The 13500-nt window shown below is 34.8% G+C and overlaps 2 protein-coding genes across 5 annotated transcripts in view; one reads left to right on the top strand and one right to left on the bottom strand.

The window, feature by feature from the left end:
* Nucleotides 1–457: 457 nt before the first annotated feature.
* On the bottom strand, nucleotides 458–1597 carry LOC149167737 (uncharacterized). The gene has a single exon (XM_089430580.1). The coding sequence runs from the start codon at nucleotides 1595–1597 to the stop codon at nucleotides 458–460; it is 1140 nt and encodes a 379-aa protein (XP_089286706.1).
* A 6429-nt stretch (nucleotides 1598–8026) lies between these two features.
* The window catches only part of LOC149167736 (thioredoxin H4-2-like), a 283584-nt gene continuing 278110 nt past the window's right edge, over nucleotides 8027–13500 (top strand). For 2 of the 4 annotated variants that reach the window (XM_089433114.1, XM_089433115.1), the window contains exons 1-2: nucleotides 8095–8614; nucleotides 8709–8764. Coding sequence is in view for 1 of the 4 variants with exons in the window: in XM_089433117.1 (XP_089289243.1) it covers nucleotides 8451–8614; nucleotides 8709–8764 (220 nt within the window). In the remaining 3 variants the exon portion in view is untranslated. Of the gene's footprint in view, nucleotides 8615–8708; nucleotides 8765–13500 lie in introns of all 4 variants that reach the window. The other 2 variants (XM_089433117.1, XM_089433118.1) reach the window with 2 other exon arrangements.

Below are 13500 nucleotides of genomic sequence, written 5' to 3'. Positions count from 1 at the left end.
TCCTAGTTTGGCTTGAATGAACAACTTCTTGGACAAGGAGGATAGAATCTGTAATTTGTCTATTGGCCAAAAAACCCCCTTGGTTTTCAGAAATGAGTGAAGGGATAAAGGATTTGAGGCGAGAAGCAAGAATTTTTGTTAGAATCTTGTAGGACGAGTTGCAAAGGGAGATGGGATGGAATCGACTAAAAGAAGAAGGTCGATTTTCTTTGGGAATGAGGGCTAAATGTGTGGCATTTGTATAACCTCCGATTTTGGCTTTCCGCTGGACCCATTTGAAAATTTTGATGAGATCTCTTTTTATAAATCCCCAAAAGGCGCGATAAAAGCAAATGGGGAAGCCATCAGGTCTTGGTGCTTTGTCCGACTGGAGAGCCCAAATGGTTCTTCTAACCTCCTCATCAATTTCCTTGTTCAAGATATCATTCATTTCCTTGCTGATGCTTTTGGGAAGGAATTATAGCAGGTCATCGTAATCCTCTTCATCTGTTGTTTCAGTTAGAAGGTCTTGGTAGTGATTGGTAGCAGCTTGTCTGATGGCTTCTTGGGTGGTTTGAAGGTTACCTTCAGCGTCCAAGATTGAGCTGACAGTATTACTTATTCTCCGCACAGTAGTCTGTTTGTGAAAAAAAGCTGTATTCTGGTCCCCTCCTTGCAACCAGAGTTGCCTCGATTTAATCCTCCATTTAGATTCCTCCTCTATGTTTACACGACAAAGCTGAGAATATAAGTTGCTTTCTAGCGCTTTATTCTCTTGGGTGAGGCCCTGCTCTTCTATTTCCTTTTGGACGCTGTTTAGTGTATTTTTAATCTCCTTTTTTATCCTTTCAGGCTCCTTATAATTGATTTTCGCCCATTCTTTTATCGCCTGTTTGGTGTTTCTAAGCTTGGATTCCCAAATGAATCTGGGAGATCCTTCAACATGCCGCCTCCACGATTTCTCCACAATATCTTTAACTGTTGTAATACCATTCCAAAGTGGGCTGTACTTAAACGGGATGGGTCCGAGAGGGCAATGCTTTTCCAGATTAAGAGAAATTGGATAATGGTCGGATGCTGAACAGGGAATAATATTAGCGTACCCAGCAGTGAAGGAAGAAAGAAGCATGACGTTAATTAGAATTCTGTCTAATCTCTCCATTATGTTGCCTGTACCTAGCCTGCGGTTGCTCCAAGTGTATCTCCTGTTTTTTGGAATGATATCGACTAAATCGTGGTCATGCATAATGTCTTCTAGTTGAGTTCTGAATGGATCCGGGGAGAAAGTACCTCCTCTTTTCTCATTAGCATGGAGAACAAGATTTAGATCTCCTCTTAATATGATATTGGTATTCTCCTCTGCGTTCATGCTAACTTTGATTTCCTCCCAACAACGCTTCTTATCCCTGAAGTGGTTAGGCGCATAAATGTTGTATATTACTAGAATCTTCTCATCTTCTTTGTTTTCTAACACTGTTTGGATCCAATGCTGGTTGATAATTTCTGACTTATAATTCCAAATGTTTTGATTCCAGATTATAGCGATTCCTCCGGAAGCTCCCCTAGATTCATTGATGCTTCCATTGTACTGCTTGTTCTGTTCAATGATTTTGGTCATGTCCTGTAGACTTTGCTTTGTTTCCTGTAACAAAAAGATCCCTGGTTTTTCACAAAAAATAAGATCTTTCGGGGCTGCAACTTTGGAGGGGTGCCCTATACCCCTGCAATTCCAAGATAAGATTTTCATCATTGGGAGAGTGGTGTGTGGAGAGGTACTCGCCCCCCTTGATTCTTGTGGATTTTCTCTTTATCATGTTGTCCTAATATGTAAGATTCAATAGGGCTTTAAGTGCCCATTGCTATGTCCTTTTGGGCATTCTCATCTCGATGTTGTTTTGCAGATTTTTTGCCTGGGCCAGGTTTCTTGAGAGAGTCGCTAGAGGCTCCATGATCTTTGGATGAGCCCCTGGTGAGTCTGGAGAGGGGGGGTTCGAGGGAAGTCTAGGAAGGGATAACCAGAGGAGGGGAAGGATCAGAGGCAGCTGAAGGAATCAGGGGAAGATGCGAGGGTTCCAAGGGAGGAGCATATGATAATACCAAGAAGGGATTGGAGGTAGAAGGGGGCAAGGGAGGGGAGAGAGAAGGGAGGGAGGATGAGGGAGGGGAGGATGAGGAGGGGCGGGCAATCTTTGAGGCAGGGGGTTCAAATTCTGGAGGTGCTTTAGATGAGGGAGCCGACTTCTTTTTTTTTACTGTTTCCCACTGTTCTTCTTGTGGGTCATTTTCAACATTAACAAGAGAGGGACAACGATTGGCAAAGTGGCCGTATTTGTGACATACCTTACATTTGAACGGTATTTGCTTGTAATCAACTTGTTGAATATGGCTCTAATCGTCCACTTTGAGCTTGATGGCTTCCGGTAGGCCTTTGTCGAGATCCACTTCCACACAAATGCGCGCGCATGCTTGCATATTATCCTTTGGCTCGCTGCGATCTATGTACTTGCCAACAGCGTTTCCAATTGCACGAACCGAATCATCTCCCCAGCAGTGAAGAGGGAGATGAGGGAGTCTAACCCAGACAGGGACAGCGTTGGGGATATTAGTTCCGGATCAAAATCCGGGGTCCATTTGTTTAAGTATAGGCCTTTGGTGTCCATGAAGTAAGGCCCATTCCTGAAGATTAAATCCTTATCTTCTTTAGATTCGAAGTGGAAGGTAAAAAACCCATTTCCACAGAATCTGATGGAGATTTTTCCTTGTATTTTGTCGGACCAATTTCTTTCAACCCATCGTTGCACACTTCTTGGAGATGGCCAGAGGCCCATGAACTGGCCGATGAGACCTTTTTCTGCAAGAGAGAGGGCTACCATGCGAGGAATGGTTGGAGGTAGATTAAGTTCTTGGAGAATGTCCAACTTTTTGACAAACTTTGATATTGCTGGGCGAGGCCGTTGTGGTGGGAGAGATTTTACGAGAGCAGAGAACGCATGCTGGGGATCGCCCCCCTCCGGTGAGCAATCCGGAGGGGCCATGAGAGCTGAGGAAGGTCGAGAGAGCGTGTAGCAGGGTTAGGGCGCGCAACCGATCTTTTTCAAAACAAAATTTTATTTTATTGTTATTATTAATAAATCATATTATTACTTTGTATTCTTATTTATTTATTTATTTTTCTATTTAAAATATAAAAAATGGTTCAATATGTTAAAAAAAATTATATAAATTTTTTTTTTTTATTCGTAAGACACTTCTAATCTTATTATAATTTTATTTATCTTTTTTTTTGTAAGTTTGGTGGGACTATATCTTCGTCATGTCCGATATATCACTTCGGGTAAGGGAATTGAACCAATAACTTCACCTAAAAGAGTGCCTTAACAAAGGACCTAATATATATATATATATATATAAATAAATATAAATAATACTTTGAGAAAAAGTCATTTTCTAATCTTACATTCACTTTCTCATTTATATGCTTTCAAATTTTGGTTATAAATTAAACTAATATATCATTTGAAATATTTTTTGTTGGTAAAAATATGTGTGAGAGGAATAGGTATTTATCACAACTCAAATTTAAAGGGAAAATGGTTTAATTTTCAAATAATGATAAAGTAACTAAAATAATTTTCATATAGTAAGAGATTTAACATTGATGGTTTAAGGTTTATATTCCCAAGATATTGAATAACCATGGTATTTGATGCATGAATTTAAATTTACTTATATAGTACCTTATACCTATACAATTTATACATTGAAAATATTTTATATATATTGCTATATTAATATTAACTTTATCTATAAACCAATCTATACTAATAGTAAAATTGACCATTTTGCTAAATAAAATTTGCTTATATATTAATTTCCCATCTAATTAAAATACAAACTTATTAGAATTGGAATAATTTCAAATCCATAGGAAATTGGTGGAGAGGGAGCCACATGACACCAACCTAATTTTTTAAATTTATTAAAAGTCAATGCAACCTAACAACTCTGTAACACACTATAACTTGATAAGCATTAAGACTAAGTATATGCTGAGCATATTCCCTTGAGAATCAATCTAGGCAGTGAATTAAAAAACAAAAAAAAAATCAACAAATCCTCATCCAATTTAAATTGAAATAAAAAACCTTCAACAATAAAATGCTAAAAAATTCTGAATATCTCTTACTTTCCTTCTTAAAATTTGATAAACCATATAAATCTAAATAAATATTAATCACAATTAACAAAAAAAATTTCACCTAATTAAAATTGAAATTTTCACCTAATTGAAGTTGATTAAAATAATTAAATAGGAGTGTTTCCTGACTTGTACGCGAATCATTCTTGACATTTTTGGGAATTTCAATGGCAGGAAATGAGGGCTTGAATATTAATTTAATATATGAAAATTTTAAATTTTATTTTAGTCGTTATATTACTAAGATCAAATTTTAAAATGATTCAAAATATAAATATGTTTATTCAATTATTACAAATATTTATTTTCTTATTCATATTTTTTATTATATTTATTCAAATTATTATTATAAAATAAAAAATAAAATACACTTAAATTATATTTCAAAAATTATTTAGATAAAAACATTTAATAATAATGATTTGATAATTGTGATCATAATAAATTTTCGATGCATGTACGTTTTTTTTAAATATTAAAGTGTAATAAATCAAAATTTAATTTTATTGTGGTTATTGATAAACCATATTATTATTTGTATTTTATTTATTTTTGATTTTTTCCATTTGAAATATAAAAAGTTCAAAATTATAATATGTTAGAATCTTTTTTATAAAAATTTGTATATATATATAATTTTATTTTATTTATTTTTATTTTTTATTTTTTATTTAAGTAATACATTTCTTATTCTAATTATATTTTTATTTAAAGTTTGGAGGAACTATGTTTTCATCATGTCCAATATATCCAAGTAAGGGAATTGAACCAATGACTTCATATCAATAAGTGTCTTAACAAATGCCCAACACACACATATACTTACTTTGAGAAAAAGTCATTTTCGAATCATACATTCACTTTCTCATATATATGCTTTCAAATTTTGGTTATAAATTAAACTAATATATATACTTACTTTGAGAAAAAGTCATTTTCTAATCTTACATTCACTTTCTCATATATGCTTTCAAATTTTGGTTATAAATTAAACTAATATATCATTTGAAATATTTTTTTTGGGTAAAAAAACTATGTGAGAGCAATAAGTATTTATCACAAGTCAAATTTAAATGGAGAATGGTTTAATTTTCAAATAGTGATAGAGTAACTAAAATAATCTTCATATAGTAAGAGATTTAACATTGATGGTTTAAGGTTTACATGCCCAAGATATTAAATAACCATGATATTTGATGCATGAATTTAAATTTATTTATATATACTTATACATAATTTATACATTGAAAATATTTTACGTATACAATATATATTACTATATTAATATTAACTTTATCTATAAACCAATCTATACTAATAGTAAGGTGGTCATATAAGTTAAATGTCTGATTAACATGGATATGTCAAGTATTACTGAAGTTAAATTGTATCCTATTACAAAAGTAAACTTTCTTTTATCTTACTTTTTTTAATAGTTATAGATGATTCCCGCCTTAATCTCACTTTTTTAGTATGCCTCTAGGTGTGTATTTTGGAATAGGACTTTTAGAAATTTAATTTAATTACCAATAATAGTAATGGTTCCTTCCTATTTTAATTTTACTTTTTAAATATGTTGAAATAGGGAATTTAATTATCAATAATAGTAATGGTTCCTTTCGACTTTAATTTTACTTCTATTTTGGAATAGGATTTCCAGAATATTAATTTAATTATCAATAATTAGTAAGTGAATGGTAGAGATTTAATTTTTACAAAGTGTCCATAGAATATTCTTAATAGTGATAGGGGGAGATTTATCTCAAAGATAGTTATGCCATTTTTTTTTAAATTTAATTAAAAAATGTTATAAAAATAATATATATATTATGAAGTGAGTTATGGTTTTTTTGGGTTGTAGTATTGATCAATTATGGTATTGGTCCATGGCATTGAAACAAATCGTATTTATAGATTAAAAATGGGAGTTGTCTTTAGTGCAACTTTTTGGAAGCTTTTCCGGTGGGTTTTTCCGATCTAATTTCTATAAAATCCGGTAAGAATTTATTGAAATCACAAGCTTGATATGTAACTCTCCACAATTGAAGTGCCCTAGGGGTTTTTCACGGTGGTGAATCTATATATACACTCAAAAACTTTTTCCGATCTAATTTCTATAAAATCCGGTAAGAATTTATTGAAATCACAAGCTTGATATGTAACTCTCCACAATTGAAGTGCCCTAGGGGTTTTTCACGGTGGTGAATCTATATATACACTCAAAAACCAGTTTAAATAACACAAATCAAGATTTCAGCTCAAATTTTTCCGCCCGCGAGATTAGAAAGTCCAAAAAGTCGCACTAAAGACAACTCCTTAATAATCTACAAATAGTAAAATGGAGTGAATCTACATGGTTAAGAATTTTGTTGAATGTTTTTTAATTTTTAAATGTATACACGTTTAAAACATATATTTATTCTTTTTATAATTTTTTTTTCCTTTGTGGTTCACCGTCCTTTCGGTGAACGCTACTTTCATGGAATATTTGTATCAAGGTGATATACTCCATAAGAATATTTGTACCAACGATATCTATGTCCATGGTGGTTCACCGTCCTTTCGGTGAACGCTACTTTCATGGAATATTTGGATCAAGGTGATATACTCCATAGGAATATTTGTACCAATGGTATCTATGTCCATGGAATATTTGTACTAGGAAGATCTATTTCATGAAATATTTGTAAGAAGAGTATCACTTCGACCTCTCAATAGAAGAAATGCTTTAACTACCGGGACTTGACTTCAGATTAGATTTTCATTTATATGGCTATGCTAGCTTACTTTCTTTAATCTAATTTTATTGGAAAGCTAAAAGTTCTTGAAGCCCCATTTCAAACTAGGCATACCTTTAAAGTAATTGCATGGCTCTATGATATTCTTCTCTAATGTGGCTTATTTAAAGACTAATAGTTAAACCGACATAAATCCATCTTAACTCTATATCTACCAAGTACCTAGAGGGATGAAATCTCTTTTCATTAAAAGAGGTTTGCACCTCAAGAAAAATATTTGATCCCTTTCTACCTTGGTAGATATATAATTAAAATAGATCTAGGTTGATTATGGTAATTTCATATAAATATTATGCAATTATGCGAGTTTATATGTAAATTCTGTAATCTTAAAATTTATATTAAAAACTGAAATAAATAAATTAAATAAGAGTAACTAATCATAAGCTCAGTGAAATGACTTAAATAAGAATAACTAATTATGAGCGCAGTGAAATTAATATACCAAATGACTTTTTTGACCAAAGAAATGGTCATTTACTTTATTAATTAAATTATTCCAATACTTATATATACATTTACAACATTTATAATTAAATTTTATAATGTATAATTTTTTTAGGAGTTGTTCCGTGCTTCAATCCGACCTATAAATTTGAGGTTAAATCTTCATTTGTGTTATTTAAACTAGTTTTTTTTTTTACTATAATTCAGCACTCTGCACTTCGATTGTGCACGGGTTATCTATCAAGCTTGTGATTTCAATAAATTCCTGCTAGATTTTAGAGAAATTAGATAGACAAAACCCACTAGACAAACTTCCAAAAAATCACACTAATTTTTTTTGTATAATTTAATATAAAAAAATTAATAATAAAAATAATATATTAAAAATTTTAATCTCTAAATCTAAAATAAAAATAAAATGTTGAAAATCCAAATCCAAATATAAAAATAAAAAATAAAAAATAAAAAATAAAAAATAAAAAATAAAAAATACTTAAAATTTCTCTAGATTTCTATTAACATAAATGCAGTCCACATTTTATGAACTTATATTTCTAGATGCATACATTCCTTTGTTGACACTAAAATCGACCTTCAATTAGAATGTCAATCTCTCATTCTCTTTTTTAAAATGAAAAAATGGAAGAACGAATAATTTTGTATTTTAGATTGGTGAGTTAGGATAATTTTTCTTGAAAGGGCAACATAGAAGGGTAATTGCTGCATACTAGTAAGTGGGCAAGCTTTTCGGAAAGTATAATGGCTCACCGATGGCGAGTTGGGCTGTCATCTGCTGGAAACTTGCGTGGGTAGCCTTCTCGGAAGTTTAAGGGTTCACCAATATTGGTTTGGGTTGTCGTTCGTGTTGGACTCTAGCATGAGATTATAATACAATTTAGTCCAGGTTGAACTATGTTTTGTCAGGTTGAGCTCATCGTATTTGTATGCCAATTTTCTTAAAGAATGTGAACAAAAGAAATTAACCTGATAGAAAGAATTAAATAAAATACCAAATCCAAAATGATTGGATGAACTGTCTGGCAAAATGCGGTCAAACTGGATGGCTATTGAATGCGAGCGCCGAATCCGTGCTTATATCGAGCGCTTTGGTTCACTCTAGTATATCTGATTTGATTTCAGTTTCAGTCTTGAGAGACAGTAGGCGCCACGGCAATTATTCCAGTAAAGGCAGGTGTGTATTGGATAACGCTTCTTAATGTACATTGAATTGAATTGCTGGAAATCTCAATATTCATGGTCTTTTCTTGTATTCTGTTTAACTTTAGCACGATCTTGCACCCGCATCCACGATTCCCGAAAGAAGCGGAGCTGTTTCATTTGTGTAAGTTCCGTTTGACTTGGATTTTCTGTAACCGTCATAAAAGTTGTTGTTGTTTTTTTTGGTTTGACCCACGGTGATTGGGCCATCGCCCATTGAGCTACCCCGTGGACTATCTGAGAAGTTAATTTCAGCTTTAACTCTACTTCAGAATTACTCTGTTTTTGATGACTCTATTATAGTATTAATACAGTTGATTGCTTTATTTGTATCTAGTCCATACCCATATGTATTCTCAAGGCCAGCTTTCTCGGACTCCTGGCATTCACTTTCCTCTTTGAATTGCTTCACTGACTCTCAACAAAGAGAGTGATTTGGAGAGTGCCTCAGGGTCACTTAGACCACTCTAAGTCACATCTCAAAGAAGTAGACTGTGATGATAGAAAATTTGTACATAGATAGATAATGCAGTGCCCGTGAGCATAGAAGCGAATGATGGATATTCAACGAAATCCCTTTTTGTGCCACCCAGTCAAAGCTCCTATGACAAATTATTTTTATTTTTTCATGGCTGCTCTATAGCATTTCAAGGGTTTTTACCTATTTGGTCCTTGGGACTGTAGTAATTGAACTGATTCAACTGAACACATGTAGAAGATCATAATGTTTCAACTCATACAAAGTGCATACAAAAAATTCACTCGCCAATGATTATTGCATACCTGATATTCTCATTGCATGAGCAGTTGCCGAGGGATGGGTAACCATGAACTTTTAAAAGTTGTTATAAGATGGACTGTACGAATGATGACATGACATTGGGCTATTTGCTACAGCAATCCTACGTAGTCTGTAGTTATACATACACATCTTTTAACATTCGATTGCCTCTGATGTAACTGGAACTTAGGAAGAGCTGTAGTGAAAATGTTTGTTACCATATATGAGAAGTGCAAACTTGGAACTTCAACTCCGTTTCAATTGTTTTCTCTCTTACAAAATGTAGTAAAATATATGTGTTTGGTTCTTCTATGAAAGTCATCTATGAAAGTCACTTTTGGATCACAACATGACTGCATGATCACTTGAGTTTTGTTTGACATATGAAAGTAATCTCTTCAAACCATTGAGGGCTTGACTAGTTGGCCAAGATAAGTTAATTTTATTAATGTCTAACAAATAACCACAAAAGTAGGTCAATACAACTGAAGAGTACAACCAGTATGAATACAATGTAGAGTGCTAATGCACTTCCTGGAAAATGCCAAAAGTGATACAAAGAAAGAAAGAAAGAAAGCTACATATATGTATAAAACCATGACGAAAGTATGATGATATAAAACACTAAGTGAATTTGTCCAAGACTGGAAAGTTGGAGAATCCAACACAAGAACCTGCCAAGAGTGCGAGAGGGAGATTGGATGATGAGGCTAATGATTTCAAGGTCTCATGAGTCTGATTGTTGAGGATGAGGGGGGCGAATTGGGCATTGGCTTGTTGTCGGAGTCTTCTTGAACCATCGGGGAGCTGGACTGCGTACTCCTAATATTTGAGGTTGAAAGAAGGAAACTCCAAATAGATCGCTGGTGATATTTGCCCCACCAAGAGAGAGTGGTGATATTTCCTCACCAAGGTTCATTTTTCCCGAAGAGTGTGGTATGTTTTGTCTTGTGAAATAATGGGGTCATCATGACCATTTAGTCAGGTTAGGTGTGGCATTAGCCATATAGTGTGACACAAAGTCCCATCTCTTGATAGGTAGTGGATGCATGTTACTTATGTTTAGGGAAACACCTCGCAATACTTAATCTTTTCAACAATACTAGTTCCTATGTCGTCAATGCAATTGATAGATACTTCGGCACACCATCACGTTACTCCACTACCAAAATTTATAGCAATGGCTTGGTAGACTTCTTGCTTCCAATATTTCTTATCTACTCAATGTCATAGAGATTAGATAGCTATAAAGGTTTTCTTCTACAAGTACTCCTGTTGAAGATAATGCCAAAGTCAAATGTACCTTTTACATCTGCTTCACTCCTTGCCAATGTTTGGGAATCGGGACCTAGACCTTATGATATACTGGTTGGTTTATTACCATTGCAATATCTAGTCTAATGTATGTTGTGGTGTACATAAGGCTCTATATGTGGTGTATAGATTTTGCACTTTATACTAACCATACACATCTCCCCCTGGATATTGTTATATGAAGTTCGTATTTTGTACTAGCCATGATAGGCTTGCCTTATGATGACATCAAGGTCCTCCAAGTCATCCTTGGGATAGACAACTCACATGTGTTTGAGGTCCCCACTTTTCCTTTTAGTTCCCCTTTGTGGTCTAGAGTCTAGACATGTGATTTTGGCCTCCCATTATATGTTTAGAACTGTGGTAGCATCCTTATTACTTAGCTTAGACTTTGGTCCTTTCATTGCCTAGACTTTGGTCCTTTTATCCCTTGGTCGCATATTTGGCTCTAGGAGACTCTTTGGTTACCCTATTTGGGCCACTCCATGGCTCGCTTGGATTGATTTTGGGTTTCATGCATTGGACAAACTTCCTATTGGTTAGAGAGATTCATTTGGCTCCCCGAGGGCCAAAACATCTCTAATCCATCAGGGCATGCTCATTGAGGACTTTATTGGGTCTAATTCCCCCTTAGGTGGTTTCATCTCGTGCTTTTGGTTTTGAGTTTCCATGACTTTACCATGCTTGTGGCTTATGATTTGCTGATACTTGCGGACCAAAGATTTATTTTCATCTATTGCACCTATGGTTGGCCCAAACTATTGAGGTTCAGAAAGACAAAACCTGCAATTTGATTATTACGAAGAAAATATCTTTTCCATGCCATATGGTGAGTTAAGGATCTTCTTTTCATGCTTTGAAACACTATCAAATTGAACTCTCTTTAGCAATCTTGTGGTTTCTTTCCATCTTCCACTCTCTTGGGCTTGTTTGGAATCTGGATTGTCCATCTCCACCCATTGAAGGTTGCTATGGTTGGCGTCTCCCTTTACTGGATTAGTTGGTTGCATCTTGTGGTGTTTTTGGCTCTGTCCCTAGTCACACTTCAGTCAACCTTCTTCCCCAGCCTAAAGAAAACTTCAACAGAAGCTTGTGAGTGAGGAGGTAACATTCTTCATTGAGGGTAATTGGGTCACTCATACTTGCACTTAGTTGATTTATCTTTATTTGTGTATGCGTCTTGTGTATTCTCTTGCTTTGATGTCGGAAATTGATTATCATTGGGTGTTCCTATAGGGTGGAGATCATGGCATTTTAGGCATGTAAGTTAGGTTTCCAACCCTTCTCCTTGCTGTCTACTATTTATCTTTTCTCCAAGCTAAAGTAGCGGTTGTATATTTTGGTTATGTATGTTTAGTCTCACACCTAGCTAAGAGTCTCCACTCACCTAGGTAGGGATAAATCCTAGGATCCCTTCTTGTTTTCTTCCACATTGCTAAGATCTGGTTCGTGCAAAACCAAGAGGCAACTGTGAGTAATTAGCCCAAGGTCAGCGCTTATTACTCCTCTGCTTTAACTGGTGCTTTTCCAGTCACAGGGAGCATCTGTAGTGTTTGTGCACTGTCAATCACCTAGAGAAATCTGTGGTTAGTATGACAGATCAAGACATAAAATGACTGTCCTTGGTATGCATGCAAACAACCAAGAACATAAGAATGTTTATAATTAAAGAATATCAGAGAATTCCAATTCACACTGCTAAATTTGAAAGACAGAAAGAAGATGAATGTGTGCTTTAAACAATTGATACAATAAAAGTAAAGGCACTTAGGCCACCCACACCACTGCACAAAACAAGATTATTGAACCTTTGAATTCTGCAGGATCATTGTATTAGTCAAAAAGATTGTGCATCATTGTAATGTTCCTAGTAGGAAATATCCCAAAATGACAAAAATGAGTTTTCGTCAAGCACTTTGTTGGCAAACTGCTTTAGGTGTAAATTTCACTTGTTTGTATTGAACTTATACACAGTGATACAAATTTGCAACCAAACTCTAATCCCACGACTGGATTACCATGTAACGCTCACATATAACAAGATTTATTGAAAGACATTGCATTATGGCCAAGCTGGAACTTATTTTCATTCATCAAATAAGCTCAAAAAGGGAAATACATTGGAAAACACAAACAGAGAAACCTGGTGTCTTCTATGGCATTGGACTTTCAGCTTGATGTTCCGTCCCTTGCAATATATCAGCAGCAGTGATCACAGGAACTCAGACCTTCATTACTGAAGTTTTAACTCTGCTATAGGAGTACATTTTTGACAGAAAAAGGCGCTGCCAGTTACACTAAAATCAGGCCCATGAACAATGAAAGGTACAGCCACTTATATTCTCCAAATTTACAAGAGAATTCTGCCCAGAAAATTGATATGATCAGCAAGGGTAGTGTTTTTGACCCCAGTCTCTTTCACACCAGCAAAGGGAAAGTGTCCAAACTTGAAGAATGCACCGAACAGACCCAATGAAATTCAGCCCAGCACCAAGGCAACTCGTCCAGTAGGCAGAGAGGAAGCACAAACTGTATTATGCCAAGGAATTTGATCATTCTAGACACAGAACTTGGCCATCATAAGTTACACGCCCAGCCAAGTATATATGGCTGATTTGACCTCCAAATTCCCACAAACTCGTCCCCTCTGTCAATAAAATTCGTCCAGCAAAGTAGGGAGGTGTTTTGTCCTTCTTTAGCAATGATACTTCGTCCTTTTATCAGGGAAACGTGGCCCGCAAATGCCACAAACTCAGCTCTTCTTA

The sequence above is a fragment of the Pinus tabuliformis genome, chromosome 5_1, assembly GCF_031772625.1.
Source record: "Pinus tabuliformis cultivar Carrire ecotype Pingquan chromosome 5_1, CPIR1, whole genome shotgun sequence".
In the NCBI taxonomy this organism is placed as follows: domain Eukaryota; kingdom Viridiplantae; phylum Streptophyta; class Pinopsida; order Pinales; family Pinaceae; genus Pinus; species Pinus tabuliformis.
The sequence above is the reverse complement of the archived record's forward strand: the minus strand, read 5'-3'. Positions and strand labels throughout refer to the sequence as shown.

What these genes read in the sequence shown, in the direction of transcription:
- LOC149167737 (XM_089430580.1), bottom strand. Translation starts at nt 1,597, where the DNA reads ATGACCAAAATCATTGAACAGAACAAGCAGTACAATGGAAGCATCAAT.